This window comes from Budorcas taxicolor, chromosome 3 (genome assembly GCF_023091745.1).
Source record: "Budorcas taxicolor isolate Tak-1 chromosome 3, Takin1.1, whole genome shotgun sequence".
NCBI lineage: Eukaryota > Metazoa > Chordata > Mammalia > Artiodactyla > Bovidae > Budorcas > Budorcas taxicolor.
This window is the reverse complement of record NC_068912.1, coordinates 86,385,555-86,409,566: the sequence shown is the minus strand read 5'-3', so window position 1 is coordinate 86,409,566 and position 24,012 is coordinate 86,385,555. Positions and strand designations below refer to the sequence as shown.

The 24,012-nt window shown below is 43.1% G+C and overlaps 1 protein-coding gene across 5 annotated transcripts in view; it reads left to right on the top strand.

Moving 5' to 3' along the window:
- Positions 1–24,012, top strand: part of FGGY (FGGY carbohydrate kinase domain containing) — a 501,197-nt gene that overhangs the window by 438,912 nt on the left and 38,273 nt on the right. The window contains exon 15 of one of the 5 annotated variants that reach the window (XM_052636857.1): positions 10,670–10,731. The exons of the other annotated variants lie outside the window; for them this stretch is intronic. Within the exon in view, the coding sequence (XP_052492817.1) occupies positions 10,670–10,693 (24 nt within the window). The 3' untranslated portion in view covers positions 10,694–10,731. Of the gene's footprint in view, positions 1–10,669; positions 10,732–24,012 lie in introns of those variants that run through there. 5 annotated transcript variants of the gene reach the window in all.

The following is a 24,012-nucleotide window of genomic DNA, read 5'->3' as shown; positions in this document are numbered from 1 at the left end:
CCTGGCTTCCGGTCTTTGCTCTGCTTGTGGTGTGGCATTGGTATCTACCCTGTGCAGTGGAGTGATGCCAGGCAATGGCTGAGATCCCTTTTAGCTCTGAAATTCTGTGATCATCTTAATTCCATCAGATGAAGAGAGGGAGGGAGTGGGTATGTATGGGTACCAGCCCTGCCCTGGGGTGCTTACTCCCCAAGAAGCCTGGTCATCTCCTGGTCCAGACCACCCTAAGGAGCTATCCTGATCTGCCACACTCGTGGGTAGATCTGACTGTCCTTCAGCTGTGTTCCTGCAGAGCCACGCAGGAGACTCTTCGAGACCCCATGGACTGCAGCCTACCAGGCTCCTCCGTCCATGGGATTTTCCAGGCAAGAGTACTGGAGTGGGTGGCCATTGCCTTCTCCACTTACTTTCTCTGGTGGATAGCATGACTTTGCTCCTGGTGGCCTTCTCCTCCCCGTGTCTGTTCTGCAGTGATGCAAGAGCTCAGCTATTCCTGATGTAGCCCTTCTTTAGAGTCCCCACACTGAGCCTCTGGTCTGCTTATTTTCCCTCTTTCCTTCCTGCTCTAAAGCCATATCACAAGTATTCATATCCCAGCTCTTCCACTAACCACCTGTGTAGCCTTCATCGGGTGTCTTAATCTCTCTGCTGCTGCTGCTGCTGCTAGTCACTTCAGTCGTGTCTGACTCTGTGTGACGCCATAGACGGCAGCCCACCAGGCTCTCCCGTCCCTGGGATTCTCCAGGCAAGAACACTGGAGTGGGCCGCCATTTCCTTCTCCAGTGCATGAAAGTGAAAAGTGAAAGTGAAGTCGCTCAGTCGTGTCTGACTCTTCGAGACCCCGTGGACTGCAGCCTACCAGGCTCCTCTGCCCATGGGGTTTTCCAGGCAAGAGTACTGGAGTGGGTGGCCATTGCCTTCTCCACTTACTCTCTCTGGTGGATAGCAAAGAAATGTATAGAGTTGTTTGTAAAGAGGAATGAAATAATTCATATAAAGCAGTTAGAACGGTACCTGGTACACTGTAGGTACAATGTGCATTGCTGCTTTCCTTCCTCAAACATTTTCTGCTCTATTCTCAGCAAACAGGATGGATCCTGTGGTTGTAGGACACCTCTGCCCTGAGGAGTCCAGTCCAGTGTCTACTGTGAGGGACACGCTTCACCTTGTCTGCCTCACTGAGTCCCCACCTCAGTCCAGAGTGATACTTATTCTGAGAATCTTTTCAGGCCTCAGCCCAGAGACCAGAGGAGTCATGTAACATTCCCTGCAGGGTGCAATTTGTAAATGGAACAGTTGGAATCAGAGCTCAGATCTCAGATCTCTCAGATTCCAAATCCAATGCTCTTTTCCCCATCTCACCCAGGCTGGCACTGGCTTGTTTTGAAAGGAAAAAGAAGTTGTGCATCATGGGAATGATGCTATGGAGATCAACTCTCCTTCCCGGGTCACCCACTCCCAGCTTCCAGAAGAGCTGGGACTGCTAGGCTCCTGAGCCCAGCTCCCAGCAGCCTTTGCATCCGTCCATCTGAAAAGGATCGTCTTTAAAAGCAAGGAGCCAGAAAAAATAATTCATACTAAAAACAAACTCTGTCATGAGTCATTTGACTTTGCTTTCCCCCGAACACATAGTTTATGTCTTGGGTGAGCTAAGGCTAAAGGAACATCTGATATGTTTTAGGCTAGCAGAGCCATTATTTAAGGAGCTCTGCATCCAATATGTGTCTGTTGAACCCCATGGTTTAAATCAAGGCTTGTGCTGAGGGAGCCTGACAATTTGTTATTGCTGTTGTGGTTCTTTCGGGATGTGAGTGTGTACAAGTTTTATCAAGGTGACGAGAATCTTTGGTCCACGATTCAGAAGCTCTCGGGTGTTGAACTGACCTATGCAGTAGCTATTCTGAGTGAATATGTGCCCAAGAGGAATGTATACAATGTGCCTGTGTTGCGATGGGTGAGCCCTTCTGGAAATGAGAGGAAGAGAAGGTGGGGGAGGAGGGAGGCTTCCAAAGGAGCTGCTTTCCAGTCCCATCTGCAGAGGAGGGAGTCTCAGCCCTGGACCAGAGTACTTCTCAATCCTAGGTGAACAGGACATTACCCAGAACCCAAGACAAGTGTCTCCACTTCTGTGAATTGCTCCTCTTTAAATAACTGAAAAATGATGGAAATACATTTATATTGTAAAATCTCAAACAACATAGCAATGGGCTTCCCTGGTAGCTCAGCTGGTAAAGAATCCACCTGCAATGCGGGGAGACCTGGGTTCAATCCCTGGGTTGAGAAGATCCCCTGGAGAAGGGCATGGCAGCCCACTCCAGTATTCTTGCCTGGAGAATCCCATGGATGGAGGAGCCTGCTAGGCTACAGTCCCTGGGGTCATAAAGAGTCAGACATGACTGAGCAGCTAAGCACATAGAGTAAAAGGCAAAAGATTCAAATATCCCCTGATCAGAGGTAATCGTATTGTCCATTTTATTTGTCTTTTTAATCTCTTTAATAGATGGGGAAACAGTGGAAACAGTGTCAGACTTTATCTTTTTGGGCTCCAAAATCACTGCAGATAGTGACTGCAGCCATGAAATTAAAAGACGCTTACTCCTTGGAAGAAAAGTTATGACCAACCTAGATAGCATATTCAAAAGCCGAGACATTACTTTGCCGACTAAGGTCCGTCTAGTCAAGGCTATGATTTTTCCAGTGGTCATGTATAGATGCGAGAGTTGGACTGTGAAGAAGGCTGAGCACCGAAGAATTGATGCTTTTGAACTGTGGTGTTGGAGAAGACTCTTGAGAGTCGCTTGGACTGCAAGATCCAACCAGTCCATTCTAAAGGAGATCAGCTCTGGGTGTTCTTTGGAAGGAATGATGCTAAAGCTGAAACTCCAGTACTTTGGCCACCTCATGCGAACAGTTGACTCATTGGAAAAGACTCTGATGCTGGGAGGGATTGGGGGCAGGAGGAAAAGGGGATGACAGAGGATGAGATGGCTGGATGGCATCACCAACTCGGTGGACGTGAGTTTGGGTGAACTCCAGGAGATGGTGATGGACAGGGAAGCCTGGTGTGCTGCAATTCACGCAGAGTCAGACATGACTGAGCAACTGAACTGAATCTTTTTAATACAGTCACAGATATATGTGTATATATATATATATATACACCCGTGCATGTATAGGGTCATGTAGTACAAACTGTTCTGCAAGGTTTTTTCACTTATTAGCTATTTGGAATATGTCAGTGCATGTAGAGCCACCCCATGTCTGTTGCATATTGATAGAAATTCCAGAGCCAGAGCCTGCATACGTAAACGTTAGTTAACCAATGTCCTATTGACAGACATTTAGTTTGTTTCTAGTGTCTGGCTTTTGCAAACAGAGATAGAAGGATCATCCTGGGTATGGTTCTTTATACATAAATATGAACAGTTCTGTTGGAGAGATACCAAAGGTGGAATTTCTACTGGAAGGATCTGTGTGTTTGAAATCATGTTGCTGCTGCTGCTAAGTCGCTTGTCGTGTCCGACTCTGTGCGACCCCATAGACGGCAGCCCACCAGGCTCTGCCATCCCTGGGATTCTCCAGGCAAGAACACTGGAGTGGGTTGCCATTTCCTTCTCCAATGCATGAAAGTGAAAATTGTTAGCTGTGGCCAAAACTATCCTCTAAAGAGGCTGTCCCAGTTTGTCTCCCTGTCAGTGGTACCCTCGTGCCTTTGCCAACACTGCATATTGTTAATCATTTAACATTTTTGCCCATTTCTTAGGCAGAAAATGACAGCTCATTGTTCCTTTCCTTTGCCTCAGCCCTGTTGCTAGTGAGAATGAACATTTTCTTTATTTATCTTCAGTCACTTAATAGTGTCCTCTGTTGTGCATGCTAAGTCGCTTCAGTCAGGTCCGACTGTTTGCGACCCTGTAGACTGTAGCCAGCTAGGCTCCTCCGTCCATACGATTCTCTAGGCAAGAATTCTGGAATAGGTTGCTATGCCCTCCTCCAGGGGATCTTCCCAACCCAGAGATTGTATCCATGTCTCTTATGTCTCCTGCATTGGCAGGCAGGTTCTTTACCACTAGCAACACCTGGAAAGACCCTCTGTTTTCTGTTAATGGCCTATTACTATCCTCTCTTCATGTTCCCATAAGGTTGTTTGTCTTTCCCTCAGGGATCTGGAGGGGTTCTTCGTGTGCTCTGTACATCAATTCTCTGTCATATATATTAAAGACTTTCTTGTGATAAGACCCTCAATACCTACCTTTGCTTATAGTGTCTCATATAGGAGTTTTAAGTTTTCATGTGTTCACGTCCATGAATCTCTTTCTTTATGGCTTCAAGATTTCTTGCAAGTTTTTCCTGTAAACTATTTCTTTTCCTGAAGCTGTGTTTTTCAGAATAATAACATTGTACACTAAAACACACCAGGTTGGCAGAATAGCCTCTGTGTTTTTGCAGACATTCTTGGTTATTTCACCATTAACGATGGGGACATTCTGAAACTATATGGATCAGTCATAGGCAAATGAGAGGCCACAGGGAACTAGCTAGCAGGCAGCCTACAGTCATATATGTGGGCCTTGGACCATATCCCGGCTCCTGTACTTACCACTTGATTTTGGGACATCACTTTGCTGCTCTGAGCCTTAGTTTATTTCTCTGTAAAATCGGGCAAATCACAATTCCAGTGGATTACTGTGAGGTTTAATGTCTCCAGTGTCCCAGTCCACTTAATGCATGTTTGTTTCTGCCTCTACTGATAAAAGTCTTTTTTTTTTTCCCTCCCTGCACATTTAAATGTAATTGGTCACTAAAAACTGTTGACTTCCATTTCTTTGGAGGATTTTGTAGCTGAATTGTGGAGTCACAGCTTACCCAAGAGTCTGAGGCAATTTCCTCATGATACATCTCTGTGGGCCTAAAGGAAACGAAACACCTACACTGTTGCTCAATGCTGGAAAATTCTGCAGGCCGACACCTCTGGCAGACAGAAGCCAGGGTTCTGGGGGACACAGTCCATGTAGGCAGAGAGCTTTAGTAGTTCCTGGACTCAGGAACATGCACGCTGCTCTCCTTTGAAGTCATTTCCTCTTCTCCATCCCTTGCCTGGCATCCTTTGCATCTTATAGCAACACAACACTCAAAGTTAGGATCACAGACACTTGAGTTAAACTACCTGCGTATAAGATCCAGCCTGGAACAAATGTCTTAATTGCTCTCTACCTCAGTTTCCCTTTCTGTAAAATGGGAATACTAGTATTACCTAGTCCATAGGGCTGTTATGAGAATTAATACTTATAAAGCCCTGGTACATGGTACAGTGATCAAGTAGCTACAAAGAGATCATAGATGGTATCTGAATCCTGGATTCTCCTTTCACAGCTGGTTGACTTTGGATAATGTACTTATTCTGACCTCAGCTCTCTCATTTGTAAAATGGGTATGAAAATATCTACTTCATAGGATTTCTGGGAAAGTCAAATGGGATAATATATGTAATGAGTATTGTTATGTTGTTTGGTTGCTAAGTCGTGTCCAACTCGTGACCCCATGGACCACCAGGCTCCTCTGTCCATGGGATTCTCCAGGCAAGAATGCTGAAGTAGGTTGCCATTTCCTTCTCCAAGGGGTCTTCCTGACCCAGGGATCCCTGTCTCCTACACTGGCAGGAGGATTCTTTACCACTGAGCCAACAGGGAAGCCTTGTGATGAGTATAAGGCTTCAGTTATTGGTTGCTGCTGTGGTGATGATTATTGAAAAAGCCAGAAGTGAATATGCAGGGAGGATTCAACACTGAAAAACAGAGAGACTGGTGATTAAAAGAGAAGATTCTGTAGTCAGACACACTGGGTATCAGAACTCAGCCTCCACTACTCTTGACTCTGACCTTGGACCTAAACCTTTGTGACATTCAGTTTCCTGATCTGTTGAATAGGATTGAGAGTGGTGCCTACCTCTAGGTTTGATATGAGGAGGAAATGATGATAAACCAGGAACATAGAAAGTGCATAATAAAATCAACTGTTATTGTTACTTATATCTCCATCGATGGAAAAACTCCTGCCTGCAGTCAGGAGCCCCTGGGCAAGTGGAACAGCAGCACAGCCAGAGCCCAGGCCCAGTCCATTCTGCTGGGTTTGGACCAGAAGATAGGAAAAAGGGCCAAAACTCAAGAGGGGAATCTAAGCAAAAGCCTGGTTTTTACAGATCATCCAGAATGGTTTGCGTAGAGAGACAAACACAGTGAAGGATGTCTGGCAGGATTTAGTTCAGTGATGTATCTCCTTGTGATTCTTAAAATCATTCTATTGGGTATGTCATGTCATTTCCAGTTGAAACTGAAAACTGAGGGTCAGAGAGGTGAAAACTGAGTGTCAGAGAGGTTAGGTGACTTGCCTAAGATCACACGGCTAACAAGTGGAGGAACTGGGATTTGAGCCCAGGACTGTCCAGCTCCAAATCCCTAATGACAAGCTGTTAGTATATGTCCCGACTCTGTTGGGAATGACTCAGAGGCCCAGTGGGAGCAATGTGGAGTAGCGGCGTGACCCTGCTTTTCTGGGAGACCAGAGGAGGTGGAGGAAGGGGCAGCAGGTCTGGAGCTGACAGGCTGCATGTAAAAATTTGGAAATTTTGCCCCAAAAGACAAGAAAGTGTTCTCAGCAGGGGCCATTTTCAACTGTACCCTGTGTACTAGGCCAAGGGTAAACCAAAGCACAGCCAGATATAGTACTCCACAGAATTCTCGTCACAGCAGCCCACTGTGCTCCTTCTGTTTGGAGAGGACTGTCAAAACACTTCGCATGGAAATGTCTGAATCTGTTACTGTTCACCAAGTCAGTCACAGCCCATTTGCACGAGGTGCCCTAGGTGTGAGTAGAGACGCAAGAATCATCAGATGACCAGTCATTGGGAAGTCTCACCAAATGGCCTGCCCAAGAAACCAGCATCCTGGACTAGGGCCAGTCCTTCCTAAAGCCAAGGGGTCCATCCCGGTTCAGTGGGCCTGCCCTAGCTGGTTATAGAATATGTTTTTATAGCTATCCTATCTCTAAAACTAAAGTATCAAAGATGAGATTGACTTAAGTCATCTCGTCTAATGCATTTAATAGATGGAGACGTTTGTTTCCCAAGTGGGAAGTGACATTCCCAAGGTTATAGAGAGAAAATCTGAGACTGGAATCAGGGCTTCCTGATTCTTAGTCTAAAACACATCTCGTGCTGCCTCCTGAGCCTTCCCAGCACAAGCACAGAGTTCCCACCAGCCTCTTCAGAGGGCAGAGCTGAAAGACAGGAGAGGCAGGAGGAGGCTGTGCTTCTCCTTGATGCGTTCTCCCTTCCCCTCCATGTCTGTCCTCGCATTTCAGTGTTTCCTCTCACCTGTCAAAACTAGTTCTGTGGGCCCAAATCTAGATCCTTGAGAAGCAGCTTCTCAGATTTCCAGGGTTCATTGCTGCTCCCCTGTCCAGTACTTCTTCCTGTTGTGGCAGTGCAACCTCTTGAACAATGGTTAGGTACCCAGACCGGGAGGATGCCTGGCTCAGCACCTGGTGGGTGGGTTTCCCAGGTGAGACAAGGCCTCCCCAAGCATCATTTCTCATCTTCAGGCGAAGGCCAGGAAGAAGAAAGGATTGGATGCTAATTGATTGTCTGGTAATATGCTGGATTATATAACCCCATTTAATCTTCAATTTAGGCTATTTGGGGGTAGGTAGATACTGTCATTTCCACTTACAAACGGGGAACAAGAAGCCACACAGCTAGAAAGTGAGAGAGTTGGGACCTGAACCTAGATTGGTGCAAAATTCCAAAGTATAAGCTCTGTCAAGTTCACCAGGCTAGAGAAAATGAGATTAGTGTGTACTTTCTAAACTGTGAAGAGCCACCCACCCTTGAAGGATAGTGAGGATGACAATTAGCACTCAATCCAGGCCAAGCAGGAAATGACTCCCAACAGACAGGTGTTTAGCCCCTGGGGAAATGTGTCTTCCACAAGGACCTCTGGGTATCGAAGCCGCTGCTCAAAGAGCCTACTTAAAAGAAGGGGAGTGTAGGGGCTCTTTAGGGGCCAGGGTCTCTCAGTGAGATGCATGCATGCGAAGTCGCTTTGAATCAGACTCTTTGCGACCCTATGGATGGTAGCCCACCAGGCTCCCCTGTCCATAAGATTCTCCAGGCAAGAATATTGGAGTGGGTTTCTATGCCCTCCTCCAGGGCACCTTCCCGATCCAGGGACTGAACCCCCATCTCTTATGTCTCCTGCATTGGCAGGCAGGTTCTTTACCACTAGTGCCACCTGGGAAGCCCTTGGTGATGGTTAATTTCTTGACCCCACTCTCTGCTCCTCACAATTACTCCAATTGACCAGGCAGGAATGGGCCACTGTCGGGTAAGCAGAAGTCATTAAAGACCCTTTCATTCATCCTTAAAATGTGAAGTTCATTTTCTGCTGCTGCTGCTAAGTCACTTCAGTCATGTCCGACTCTGTGCGACCCCATAAATGGCAGCCCACCAGGCTCCCCCATCCCTGGGATTCTCCAGGCAAGAACACCGGAGTGGGTTGCCATTTCCTTCTCCAATGCATGAAAGTGAAAAGGGAAAGTGAAGTCGCTCAGTCGTGTCCGACCCTTAGCGACCCCATGGACTGCAGCCTCCCAGGCTCCTCCGCCCATGGGATTTTCCAGGCAAGAGTACTGGAGTGGGGTGCCACTGCCTTCTCATTTTCTAGCACAGGCTAATCCATTGCAGATAAAATCTAACTTTAACAGAACTTGTTGAAAGTCAAGAAACTGATGAGGGGCACCTGCAGCTGGCTGAGAGGCCACCCGCAGGGGTTTCCAGCTCCCCAGGCGTCTATGCAACACTCCATGGCAGTGCGGCATGGGGCGGGAGAGGCGCTGCTCCTCTGGCCCTGAGACACCACAGGCAGGCTCATGGCTTGGCCTGGCCCTCCCCACACCTGTGCTTCTCCCTGTCCTGCACCCTCCCCGTGCCACCCTGGGGGTACATGGTCAGCAGCGGGGAAATGGGGTAACGTGCCCAAAGGCAAGGAGCACATAGCCAAGAACTGATCCTGGGAAAGGAGAGGCAGTAGCAGGGCTTCTCCCACCCGCCCAGCGTATGCTCCATTGTCCCATCAGCCTTCATCTGCAAAGCACACATTCAAAGATAAAATCAAGAATTTCCAAACAAGGAGGGCCTGCAAATCACAGAACCCCAAGCTTGAGCCCTTCCTGGCACAGGGCCCTGGGCAACTGCACAGGTGACATACCCATACAACTGATCCTTATTGCAGCTCTTTAACAGAATGCCACTAGTAGAGGGGAGATGAAAAAAGTGAGGGCAGTCTGTCAAGGTTTTACCAAAACTGTATGTGAACAATTTAAATGATTTCCCTATACTCTGAGATTATGATAACTGTTTTCCCCCCCTTTAGTGTTAAAATCTTTTTTTCCTTGGATTTATTTATTTATATTTTGGTGAGATATGGATTTACTTTTTACTTGACTTTTATTGGAGTATAGTTGCCTTATAACGTTGTGTTAGTTTCTGCTGTACAGCAAAGTGAATCAGCTATACGTATTCGCTAAGCCCTCTTGTTTGGTTTTCCTGCCCATTTAAAACTCTTTTTCATTAGGACATGATGGCCAGAGTAAAAGTTGAGTAGGTTTTTGGGTTTTTTTTGTTTTTTTTTTTTCCTAAGGTGCTTATATGGGCTTCCCATGTGGTGCTAATGGTAAAGAATCCATCTGCCAGTGCAGGAAAGTAAGAAACATGGGTTCAATCCCTGGGTCAGGAAGATCCCCTTGAGAAGGACATGGCTACCCACTCCAATATTCTTGCCTGGGAAATCCCATGGACAGAGGAGCCTGACGGACTACAGTCCATGGGGTCAGAAAAAGTCAGACACAACTGAGCACTGACCGTCTGAGCACAAATGGCAAAGCAAAATGAGAAGCTGACAACTCTTGGTAGATCTCCAAAAGGTTTGGAGATGATATCGGTCCAGAGACTGGGAACTCCTGAGCTGGGGCTTCCAAGAAGATAGCGCTCCCTGATTGTTAAGAATGGAGCTTCTTCCCCAGCTGCCGGAATCAGAATGGCACACCTTTAGTAACTGTGTATTTCAGTAGTTTCTAGGTCCGTCTTTGCTTTTGTGAAGTCTAAAGTCTGGTGGAATCTGTGAGAAGAGGCAACACAGAATAAGGGCATCAAAATCAAAATTCAAAGTCTGAAACTTGCAATATTCTGTGACCCTAGAGATCATTTCTCTAAATTTCCCAACCATCAAGAGGTCTGCAGAAGTAAAGTGGAAAATAATAACACACCCAGGACAAACCCAGCTTATGTCTGAAGTCCTAGTCTAATTATTAATAATTGATAATGAAATTGTCCAGGACTCAAAAGAGAGTTTATCGGGTTAATAAACTATGGCTCCCTTTAGTAAAGCCCCCTTCATCTCTCCTGGGGCTTCCCTGGTGGCTCAGCTGGTAAAGCATCTGCATGCAATGCGGGAGACCTGGGATCAATCCCTGGGTTGGAAAGATCCCCTGAAGAACGGAACAGCTACCCACTCTAGTATTCTGGCCTGGAGGATTCCATGGACTGTATAGTCCATGGAGTTGCAGAGAGTCAGACATGACTGAGCGACTTTCACTTTCATCTCTCCTGAAGCAGCAGGAACCACTTGTGGGCAGTTGAAGGGTTGCATCTGTCCTGCCAGCCTGGAGCCTGGAAGATCCCCTTGTGGTGGTAAATCTCTGTGACTCCCAGCCCAGCGCCTCCCACCATTGTATTGTTTTGTAGGAGCAGTAAGTCACTTTCTATCCTTTGATGAGGGAAAATACATCAACACAGTGGTCCACTGAACTCTGGATATAGACAACACACAGTGCCTTTTGGGGTCTGTAGCCTAAATAGTTTTACTCCCAAAGATGTGGCATTAGACATAAAGCAGAGAGCTGATTAGTGCTAAACCCACATGCTTAAAACCAACCATTATGGCCTCTTCTCAGTTATAGAACCAGAGAGGCTTTCCCTAGAACAGACATTGGCAGATTGGGCTTTGGGGTGAGAAGTGAGAGGGAGGAGGAAGGGGGGGAGGAGGAGGGAAAAGAGAAATAACACGTTGCAGAGGTGTACAGTTTTGAAATGTACAAGATCAGTTCCATTTAATTGGAATTACTTTTTCTTTTTATCCCATGTGTATTTCTTTTTATCCATATGGAAAGAAATCTTTGTCAATACCTGCTTCAGAGTCTCAGGTTTAAGAAGCTGATTGCTGACCCAAGAAAAGAGAGACATAAATCACTTTCAAGTTCTTCAGACAAAGAACAACTCAAGGCAAGCTGGAGAGTTTGCAGGGCATTTTGGTGACATTTCTGGATGCCCTTTCTTTCCCCCCTTTCAAGAAAAGCCCTTTCTTTCCTTGCCTTCTCACATAACAGCTTGGGATTCTTGTCCCCCCTCCCCCTCCCCAGAAATGCATTTGAACTTGCTGTGTTTGTTAAGAGTCAGGGCATAAAGCATTTTTCCATGGTAGAAAATCCTGGCATCCCACAGCAGAACTAATGTGAGATTTGGGAAAGCTGCCCTATTTGTGCACTTAATTAGGGCTCCCCAAAGGCAGTTGATCCATCGGTGTCATAGGAAACCGACGCCAGAGTCAGCAAAGGCTGAGACTGTGAGCACCCAAGAGGGGGTGAACATGAATTCCACACCTGTTCCCCACTGACTTGGATCAAGACTCAAGGGAAATAAAGACAAGGGCTTGCCTACAGTGCTTATTTGGATCCCAGTCCTGATTTCATCATTCTGGGTATCACCAGCTTTTGAGTCAAGCCCCAAAACACTTGTAGATAAAGGATCAGAGTTACAGGTTCTCTGCAGGTCTGTGAAATAAGGTCTTGGTTCTGATAAGATCTGTGAAGTTGACAAAATTACAGTGGAAAAATTATAGACTCTAAAGACTAACCAGCCTCTGCTCAGAATCTGACTCTGCTCTATTAGACAGTATCAGATCTTGAAGAAGTTACCTGGTTATTTCTGAGATTTAATTTTTTTCCCTAGAAAAGACCATCCTAACACCTCTTCCATGGGTTCATTATCATAACAACAGTGAACATTTGTTGAGCAATTTCAGTGTGTAAACACTGTGGTAAAAGCATGAACTGAACATGTATATTATCATATGTGAACAGATCACCAGCCCAGGTTTGATGCATGAGACAGGGTGCTCAGGGTTGGTATGACCCTGAGGGATGGGATGGGGAAGGATGTGGGAAGGGGGTTCAGGATGGGGAACACATGTACACCCATGGCTGATCCATGTCAATGTATGGCAAAAACCACTACAATATTGTAATTAGCCTCCAATTAAAATAAATTAATTTTAAAAAAATAAAAATAAAAGCATGAACAGTATTCTCTTCAATCCTCTAGAGACCCTATAAGGTAAAGTGTGTATTAGAGGTTGCAAACTACTCACCATGGGCAGTTCTTGCCCACTGCTTATTTGTGCAAATAATGTTTTATTGGAACATAGTTATGCACATCTGTTCATGTCTACTCTGTGGCTACTTTCATGCTATAGCTCCAGGGTTGAGAAGTTGCAACAGAAACTGTATGTCCAACCAAACCTGAAGAATTTGTTATCTGGCTTTCTACAGAAACAAATTTGCCAACCCTTGCTATAAATCATCCCAACTGAAAGATGAAGAAAATAAGCCATGGATATCTTAAATAGCTTAACTGAGGTCATTAGTTAGTGACAGATAAAACTAGGAGTGGAACCCAGTGGCCTGATCCAGAACTTGTGATCTTCACCAGTATCCTACATGTAGTATATATGAATTGTTTAGTGCAATGCCTGACACATAGGAGATGCCTGATATCTGTTGCCTTAGCAATCCTTTGCATTCCTCCATGGTTCTCTTTTTCCTTCGGCCTCCCCTTGCAGGTTACTGGCAATTCCAATTGCTTTATCTTTCTCTTCTACCAGAGTGTGTTTTCAATTCAGCAGACTTCTGGGTGATTTTATACCCATTATCTCAATCCATCAAACAACCCTGTGAATGGGTAAATAGAGTAGGAACAAATTGTACAGGACTTTGAAGGCTGAGAGAGGGCTTTAGAATAATAGTAGTGCTAATTATGGTAACACTTTGGCAAAGGGTTGCTGACCCGGGCACTCTATAGATACATACTCTCCTTTAACCCTAACAACCCATCCATGATGCACAATTAGTATTGTCCTATCTTGCAGATGAGAACATTGAGGCTTACACTGTAGCAATCAAATATTAATGGGAAAATCAGAAATATTCCACATGCCTAGTTCAACAGCACAGGGCTTTTGTGTTGTTCACTTCTTGTGTGGATACATGTGCTTTCAGTTGGGGTTTTAGATATGTCCATGCAGTATACTCTCAGGCTTTGCTGGTAAAATTGTCCTCATTGCTTTGATCCTGTAATCTACTATTGGTTGCCCATGGACTCAGATGCAGAACACCAGAAATTACAGGGTCTATACCTGGACCACTATGATACCTCCCATCACAGGCAGTAGGGAGCCGTGGAATGCTTTGGAGTAGGAGATGCCATAATGAGGAACCTACTCTGCACACAAAGTCAAGCTGGGTGGGAGCTGGGAAAGTCAGTGATAGCTTATGGTGAATGGTGTCTGATTCATAATCTCTGAAGAACATTTAGCTTCTGCACCAGGAGCCAGGCTTGGTCACTCAAGAGCTTTTGTGTAGGAGAGTTTTATTAAAGTGAAAAAGGGACAGAGAAAGCTTCTAAAATAGACATCAGAAGGGAGATGGAGAGTGCCCTCCTCGAAAATCTAAGCAAGGAGGTTATACACTTTTTAACTGGTTATTACAATAAATCAAAAGAATGTCTCAAGGTTGTAAAAATTTTACCAGACCCACTCCCGCAGTTTACATTTTAAGATAACAGGATTAAAATGAAGGATGAAGACCTACAAGACCTTCGAGAACTAACACTCAAAAAAGATGTCCTTTTCATTATAGGGGACTGGAATGCAAAAGTAGGAAGTCAAGAAACACCTGGAATAACAAGCAAATTTGGCCTTGGAATGCGGAATGAAGCAGGGCAAAGACTAATAGAGTTTTGCCAAGAAAATGCACTGGTCATAGCAAACACCCTCTTCCAACAACACAAGAGAAGACTCTATACATGGGCATCACCAGATGGTCAACACCGAAATCAGATTGATTGTATTCTTTGCAGCCAAAGATGGAGAAGCTCTATGCAGTCAACAAAAACAAGACCAGGAGCTGACTGTGGCTCAGATCATGAACTCCTTATTGCCAAATTCAGACTTAAATTGAAGAAAGTAGGGAAAACCACTAGACCATTCAGGTATGACCTAAATCAAATCCCTTATGATTATATGGTGGAAGTGAGAAATAGATTTAAGGGCTTAGATCTGACAGATAGAGTGCCTGATGAACTATGGAATGAGGTTTGTGACATTGTACAGGAGACACGGATCAAGACCATCCCCATGGAAAATTAATGCAAAAAAGCAAAATGGCTGTCTGAGGAGGCCTTACAAATAGCTGTGAAAAGAAGAGAAGCAAAAAACATAGGAGAAAAGGAAAGATATAAGCATCTGAATGCAGAGTTTCAAAGAACAGGAGAGATAAGAAAGCCTTCTTCAGCGATCAATGCAAAGAAATAGAGGAAAACAACAGAATGGGAAAGACTAGAGATCTCTTCAAGAAAATTAGAGATACCAAGGGAACATTTCATGCAAAGATGAGCTTGATAAAGGACAGAAATGGTATGGACCTAACAGAAGCAGAAGATATTAAGAAGAGGTGCCAAGAATACACAGAACTGTACAAAAAAGATCTTCATGACCCAGATAATCACAATGGTGTGATCACTCACCTAGAGCCAGACATCTTGGAATGTGAAGTCAAGTGGGCCTTAGAAAGCATCACTACGAACAAAGCTAGTGGAGGTGATGAAATTCCAGTAGAGCTGTTTCAAATCCTGAAAGATGATGCTGTGAAAATGCTGTACTCAATATGCCAGCAAATTTGCAAAACTCAGCAGTGGCCACAGGACTGGAAAAGGTCAGTTTTCATCCCAATCCCAAAGAAAGGCAATGCCAAAGGATGCTCAAACTACTGCACAATTGCACTCATCTCACACGCTAGTAAAGTAATGCTCAAAATTCTCCAAGCCAGGCTTCAGCAATATGTGAACCGTGAACTTCCAGATGTTCAAGCTGGTTTTAGAAAAGGCAGAGGAACTAAAGATCAAATTACCAACATCCGCTGGATCATGGAAAAAGCAAGAGAGTTCCATAAAAATATCTATTTCTGCTTTATTGACTATGTCAAAGCCTTTGACTGTGTGGATCACAATAAACTGTGGAAAATTCTGAAAGAGATGGGAATACCAGACCACCTGACCTGTCCGTCTAGTCAAGGCTATGGTTTTTCCAGTAGTCATGTATGGATGTGAGAGTTGAACTGTGAAGAAGGCTGAGCACTGAAGAAATGATGCTTTTGATCTGTGGTGTTGGAGAAGACTCTTGAGAGTCCCTTGGACTGCAAGGAGATCCAACCAGTCCATTCTGAAGGAGATCAACCCTGGGATTTCTTTGGAAGGAATGATGCTAAAGCTGAAACTCCAGTACTTTGACCACCTCATGAGAAGAGTTGACTCATTGGAAAAGACTCTGATGCTGGGAGGGATTGGGGGCAGGAGGAGAAGGGGACAACCGAGGATGAGATGGCTGGATGGCATCACGGACTCGATGGACGTGAGTCTGAGTGAACTCCGGGAGATGGTGATGGACAGGGAGGCCTGGCGTGCTGCGATTCATGGGGTCGCAAAGTCAGACACGACTGAGGGACTGGACTGAACTGAACTGATAGAGCTTAAACTGAGTTGTTTGTTGTGTAATCATCAGTTCTTGGCTTAAAGAGGAAAAAAAAAGTTTGTGTGACTAAGGAATATAGAGGAAAAAAAGACATTTGTCATTTCTTCCTCCTTGAGAATTCCAACCCCCTATCTCCTCCTTGGGGACCCTGGACTTCTTATCAGCCTTCCTAGGAACTGACTCTCTCATCAGGAAGGAGGGAATATGAACCCACAAGTGTGATACGCAGTTGTAAGCCCTCCTTGGATTGAGCTGTAAGAGCTTAGGCTTGGGATGACTAAAGACGATCTGGCAAGAAAAGAGGGGCGTGTATATGTAGTCAGAGGGCCAAGACCAGCACTGCTTAGACCTTTCCACCAGACAGCCATGCCTGAGGTACATAGGACTTGGAGCCTGAAGATTTAGGTTCAAGTCCTGGCTCTGCTGCTAAAGTTGCACTTGTAAAGGAAGAGGGAAAGGGCAGGAATTTTATGCTGTTGGAGTTAGCATCTTATGTGTTTTCTCATCAACTTTTGGAGGTGGTAATAATAAGAACAATAGATAATATGTAAATACTCCTGGAACCAGCACTTTTCATGTTCTCATCTAGCCATTTCTCTCTATATATTTAATCTTCATAAAAACCCCATGAGATAGGGAGCATTCTCATCCCCTTTGGATAGGTGAGGAGACGGAGGCACAGAGAGGTTAAGTAGCATGGCTGTGGTCACGCAGCTGCCAAATAGAGAAACTAAGCTTTGAGCCCAGGCAGTTTGGCACCAGAGTCCTTGCTCTTAGTCATTTTCACATGGTCTCTGAGGCACATTTACCTCAGAGACGGTTCTGGGGTTAAGGCTGTTCTGTCCCACCCCATCAGGGCTTCCGGTGATAAAGAACCTGCCTTCCAATGCAGGAGATGCAGGTTCGTTTCCTGGATCAGGAAGGTCCCCTGGAGGAGAAAATGGCAACCCACTCCACTATTCTTCCCTGAAAAAAATAAATGAAAGCATGGATAGAAGAGCCTGGCGGCAACAGTCCTTAGGGTCACAAAGAGTCAGACATGACTGAGCGGCTGAGCGCCCATACACACACATCCCACTCCGTAACCTGCACACTGGCAGCCCTGCCTCTACACCACAGCGTCAGGGGCCTCCCGCTGAGCAGACGCCTTGCCACAGCCTGGTACTTCTCACAGCCTGTCTGGAACAGTTCACTGCATCCTCCATACCCCCACCACCTCCCGGCTCCTGGCCATACCCAGCACCCTTGGTTCTAGCTTCCCAATCCTGTAGCACTTGCACCCAGTAACATACCTCCAGTTCCCCTTCTCTGAATAATTTGTTTTTGCCCCTGGGGCACTTTAACCTCTTTGTTCAAGGTAAGACTCTAGCACCCAGCTTCCGCCCTCCAGTGCCAGCCCACACGAGTGGCATCCCCATCACATTTGTACTGGATCCTGGAAACAGGACTGGACAGCTTGTTCAGCCATTTTCTCAAAGGCTGGTCCCTGACAGTGTTAGCAGTCCCACCTGTTCCTGGCCCGGTAGCTGCCAGTCCAACTAGATGAGGCTTTTCTGGGAGCAGCAAAGACTTATTCACACTAGTGGAGTCTTTAACAAAAGAAGTCAAAAGGCCTTTAATTGTAGTTTGGTTTGTTGTTGGGTTTTTTTTTTTAATGTGAGTTAAAATTCTACCCAGAATGCTGTAGCAGTTAAGTCATGGCCTCTGAAATCAGAAGCATAAGGGTTCAAAATCCATTTCTGCTACTTGCTAGCTGTGTCATCCCAGGAAAATAGCTCCATCTCTGTCCTTCATTTGTAAAGTGGAGGGGAAAAGGTCTGTCTTATGGGGTAGTTGTGAGACTTTGGTGAAATGATGTATGCGAGCACGTGTCACACCACCTGACCAGCAGTAAGTTCTCAACAAGTGGTAGTTATTATCAGCATTATATTAAGTATCATTATATAAGTATCTTTCAAGACTCCCTGGAGATAGTTCATTCAGTTATTTACTCAACAGACATTTATCAGGAGGCTACTCTTTACCGAATCTATGCCAGGTACAAATATAGGATGTATGTTTGCGAGAGGAAGCAATGCATGTTAATCACTTATTTTAGGCCATACCCTATTCTAGGCATTTTTAGGGACATATATCATTTAATCTATTTTTATGTATATATTCATTTTTATTTTTAACCTTATAAAGCATATATTTTTAATTTATTAATATTTTTACAGTAGGTCCTTGTTTATCTTTTGATCCCTGGGTCAGGACAATCCCCTGGAGAAGGGAATGGTTACCCACTCCAGTATTCTTGCTTGGAGAACTCCCTGGACAGAGGAACCTGGTGGGCTACAGTCCATGTGGTCACAAAGATTCAGATACAACTGAGCAATTAACACTTTCACTTTGTTTATCTTATCTCATTTTAAAATTTACTTTTATAGGAATATATTTGCTTTACAATGTTGTGTTAATTTCTTCTGTACAGTGAAATGAGTCAGCTGTATATATACGTATATCCCCTCCCTCTTGGACCTCCCTCCAATCCCACCCCCATCCCACCCACCTATGTCATCACAGAGCACCAAGCTGAGCTTCCTATTCTTTATAGCAGGTTCCCACTAGCTATCTGTCAAGTCTAATCTCCCAACTCGTCCCCCGCTCCCCTTGCCTCCCTGTAACCACATGTCCATCTCTATATCTGCATCTCTGTTCCCACCCTGGAAATATGTTCATCTGTACTATTTTTTTAGATTCCACATATATGAGTTAACATAGCAGTGTGTCCATATCAATCCCAAACTCTCAATTTATCCCTCATTCCCACCTTTCCCTACTGACAGCCATAAATTCATTCTTTAAATCTGTGAGTCTGTTTCTGTTTTGTAAATAAGTTTCTTTAAAAAAAAAAAGATGCAAATGAACTTACATTTCATCTTGATAAGAGCTTTTCAGGCAAAGAGTAGAATTGTCATTTTATAGATGAAGAAACCGAGGTTCAGAAAGATTGGCTTCTCCAAAGACGTGTCCAGGGATTGAGTGTAGCCATAAATAAACCAAGATACTCTGAGATCAAGTCCCCACTATTGAGAGAATCACACTTTATTCTCATATTCATGCAATTGAATGCCTTTGTTTATGTACCTTTCTGGTAAAAAGGAAATTCAAATAAAAGTATTTTTTATTTCAGCCTATTGGTACAAATCTCTGGAAGAGGTGAGAGTTCTGTGCCTATCTTAGCATGCTAGTGATGAGCCTGAGGGGCTGTCCTCCAATGATTGGGGATTTTGTCATCCTGGAGGATAACTTCTCTCCTTATGTGGGACTGGAATTAGAGAAGGAAAAGGCAGTAGGTAAGGAGCTTACATTGGACTCATCCAAGGCATACTTTGCAAGTTATTTTGTTTTGTTTTTTAAATCAGTCTCAGTCATAAGCTTGCTTTTTGGATCAATGCCTTATGCCTCTAGCCATTGAAAGCCAAGTATGTCAGGGAAAAAAAGTTCCTTCAGTTAGTTGAGGTTTTATTCTGTTTCTACTTTGGTGGTTTGAAACTAATTACAGACTCTGGGTTGTGCCTACATGTCCAAAATGAAATGAGGGTTTGAGCCAATTGCTCTAATAACGAAGAGAGGAAAATCCACTTTTCTTTCCATTATCTAAAGATTTCAGGCATATGTAGTTTTTTTTTAAATTGAATTATGTGAAACGTTGGCCTCAAGCCTTCATTTCACTTTGCCTGTCTAGAAACTAGACTGAAATTTAGTTTCAGGGAGGAGATGGCATGCCTTAGACTGCTTTGGTGGGTCTAGAGGGTCTTGCTAGAGCAATTAATGGCTGAGAGATTTTGTGTTCTTATGATAAAATATTTGCATATGCTTGGGGGAGGGAGGTGTATTACCAAGGATGTCTCTTTATTTAAACTTTTTTGAAAGACTGGAGTACCTAAAATAAATTTCAGAATGAACAGTTTCCATTCATCTCATTTATTGATTCATTTATTTGATCCTCACTGTGGCCTACAAGGCTGCCCACCTGGCACCCAGTCCTTTTCTGCCTTCATCTCCATCTCTTTGCCGCTTTCCCAGGTTGCATATCTGCCCTGGACCCTTCACTCTCTGTCCATATACTAAGCACACTTCCACCTCTGGGCTTTCAGACATACAGTTCCCTCTGCATAGAATCCTCTTCCTTGGATATTTGCATGGTTCATCCTCTCATCCCTTTCAGATCTCTGCTCAAATATTGTTGTTTCAGACCGATGCCATGCCTGCTGCCCTGTACAAACTTCCTTCTCTACTCCTGTGAGAATTCTTCATCCCCTTATCCTACTTGATTCTGTTTCCCTAGTACTCATCACCACCTAACATAATGTAAGTGTATGTGTACTTATTCATATATTATTTTAATAAACTTTTTTTGAACAATGTTGTATTTATAGAAAATTATATAAAATTATGTAATTATATCTCTGTAAAAATATAGAGTCTTCATAAACTGGGCATAAACCCCATGCCCAGTGTCCCTTATTATTAGCATCCTACATTGGTATAGAATGTTTGTTGCAATTAGTTAACCAATATTGACAGGTTATTATTAAAGTCCATGCTTTATTCAGATGTCCTTAATTTTAACATAACATCCTTTACTTGCTCCAGGATCCCATCCGGTGTATTAGGTTACACGTAAACATCTTGTGTCCTTAGGCTTCTCTGGTTTTTGATGACTCTGACAGTTTGGAGGAGTCTTACAGAATGTTCAGTTGGCATCCGTCTGATGCTTCTTTTATGATTAGACAGTGGTTGTAAGTTTGGGGGAGAAGGACCACAGACATGAAGCACCATTCTCATCACATCACATCAAAGGTACATACTGTCAACATGACTTGTCATTGTTGATGCCAACTTTGATCGCCTGGCTGAGGTAGTGTAGGCCAGGTTTCTCCACTATAAAATTACTTTTTCTACTTTATATGCTGTTCTCTTTGGGAGGAAGTCACTATGTCAATCCCACACTTAACAGCATGGAAATTATGCTCTATTTCCTGAAGGGTGGAATATTTACATAGACTTAGAATTCTTCTGTGTGGGAGATTCATCTCCTTATTCATTCATTCTTTCTGTATTTACTCAGTCATTTCTTTATGATAGTTTTGGTTCATAGATATCTATGGTATATTTTGGGTTATAATCTGATACTACTTACTCTGTTTCCCAATTCTTCCACTTTTGACCATTGCAAGCTCCTTAATTGCCTTCTTTATCTCCCTGATATAACCTCATAATTCTGTATGTATTTTTTTTAATTACTTCTTTAATTTTGGGCAGTATAAGATGTTCCAGGCTCATCTTTTATATTTCTTGCCCCAGACCTAGAATCAGCCACTTCTCCAAGGAATTCTGATTGTTTTTATTAGAGAATGATATTAGAAACCAAAATCCGGACATCGAGTGTGCTCCCTGCTACTGAGCTGTTTTTGCTTCTAGGGAGGCCAGCTGACAGTGAAAGGAAATATATGTGCATATACTTATCTGTGTATATACCCATCTCTATAAATATTTCTCTATATGATCATCTCTGTCTACATTAAGCTACACATTAATTTATACTGATGTCTACAACTGTAGTCTGTTACCACATAAATCATTCTAACCTTCCTCTTTCCCTTATTTGTAAACTCTTACTCAAATAGTGAGAAACCTGGCTCCCACCATTCAACATCATTTTTTAATTGTTCAGTTCCAGTATACCTGTATGGAAATTTCAGAATTGTTAAGCCAGACTCTTATGGAGTATAGCTTCATCAACTAGAGTACAGAGTTTATGTACAGTTTCTTTTGCCTTTTGTTTTACAAACTCTACCCATTTCCAAAATTACTTAGATCAGCACCTTAATCTCCCACAACCTACAGTGAGACTGTCTCATATCATACATTGTATTACAGTTAGATTGCTTGACACTTACTATATTCCGTCATAGGATTCCCCTCATCTCTGAAACTATTTTCTGAATTTGCATATCTCATGGTTCACTCTTTGTGCTATAACATTCAGTGGTTTTGACAAATGCACAATGTTGCATATACATGGTTACATTCCAGAATGTCACATAATTGGAATCATGAATATGTAACATTTTCAGACTCATTTCTCTCCCTTGGTAATATGCATTTAAGATGCATCCATGTGTTACTGAGGCTTGGTAGTTCATTTTTTTTAATTGTGTAATAATATTCAATTGGTATAGATGGTACAGATATACCAGTTTATTTATTCACTCACCTACTGAAGGACATCCTGGTTGTCTCCAGTTTTTGGAGACTATGAATAAATATTTGCATGTAGGTTTTTGTATGGACTTTCATTTTTAAATGGGTCAGAATACAATTGCTAGGTTGCACAATAAGACTATATTCACATTTGTTATAAAAGAGCAAACTATCTTCCAAAGTAGCTATACTATTTGCAGTTCCACCAGCAAAGATTGAGAGTTCCTGTTGCTCACCATTTATGTGAAAGTTTGATACTGCCAGTTTTGTGGATCTGGGCTATTTTGTAGTGATATATAGGTTTGTAGTGATATATCATTATTGTTTTAATTTTTAATTCGCTAATGGAAAATGATATTGAGCATCTTTTCATATGATTATTTGCCATTAGCCTATTTTCTTTGGTTAAGTTCATATCTTTTGTTCATCTTTTTACTGGGTTGCTTCTTTTGTTATTGTTGAATTTTAAGTATTCTTTGTATATTTTCGATACAAATTCTCAACTATATGTTTTACAGATATGTTCTCCAAGTCTGTGGCTAGTCTATTCATTCCCTTGAAATTGTCTTATCACAGAGCAGTTTTTAAATGTTAATGATCCAACTAATCAATTTTTTCTTTCATGGATTGTTCTTTTGATGTTGTATCTAAAAACTTATTGTTAAACCTGAGTCCACCTTAATTTTCTCCTGTGTTATGTCCTAGAACTTTTATGGTTGTACATTTTACCTTTAGGTTTATGAACCATTTTAAGTTAGGTTTTGTGGGAGGTATAATGTCAGTGCATAGATTATTTTATTATTTTTTTGGCATGTGTGTCTCCAGTTGTTTCAGCATCATTTATTGAAAAGACTACCCTTTATCCTGTGAATTGACTTTGCTCCTTTGTCAAAGATTAGCTAATTGTGTTTGTGTGGGCCTATTTATGGACTGACTTCATTGATCTGTTTTCCTGTTCTTTGACCAGTACCACACTATTGTGATTATTATAGCTTTATGTAAGTCACGGGCTTCCCCTGGTAGCTCAGCCAATAAAGAAACTGCCTGCAATGCAGGAGACCCCAATTTGATTCCTGGGTCAGGAAGATCCCCTGGAGAAGGGATAGACTATTCTTGGACTTCCCTGGTGGCTCAGATAGTAAAGAATCTGCCTGCAGTGTGGGAGACCTGGGTTTGATCCCTGGGTTGAGAAGATCGCCTGGAGAAGGGAACAGCTACCCACTCCAGTGTTCTTGCATGGAGAATTCCATGGACAGAGGAGCCTGGCAGGCCCTAGTCAATGGGGTCACAGAGTCAGACATGACTGAGCAACTTTCACTTCACATAGTGAGTCATGAAGTCTGACTTTGTCCTTCTTCTTTACTATTATGTTGACTAATCTATGTCTTTTGCCTTTCCATATAAATCTGAGAATCATTTTGTTAATGATTTACAAAATAGCTTTCTGAGTGTTCAGTTGGGACTGTGTTGAATCTATTGATCAAGTTGGGAAAATTTGTCATCTTAACAATATTGAATCTTAAAATCCATGAATACAGAATATCTCTCCATTTGCTTAGATCTTCTTTAATTTCTTTCATTAGAGTTATGTATTTTTCCATATATAGATTCTGTATATTTTATGTTAAACTTATGGCAAAATAAGGTTTTGCAGTATGCTAATATAAATTATTTCAACTTCAAATTTCAGGATTTCATTGCTAGCAACTTGTGGGACATAATTATATATTACCTTATGTCCTCTGACTTTACTGTGCTCTTTTATTAGTTCAAAAAGGTGTTTTGTTTGTTTGTTTTTATTATTTGGGGTTTAGTTACGTGATCTGAGAATGAAGGCAGCTTTATT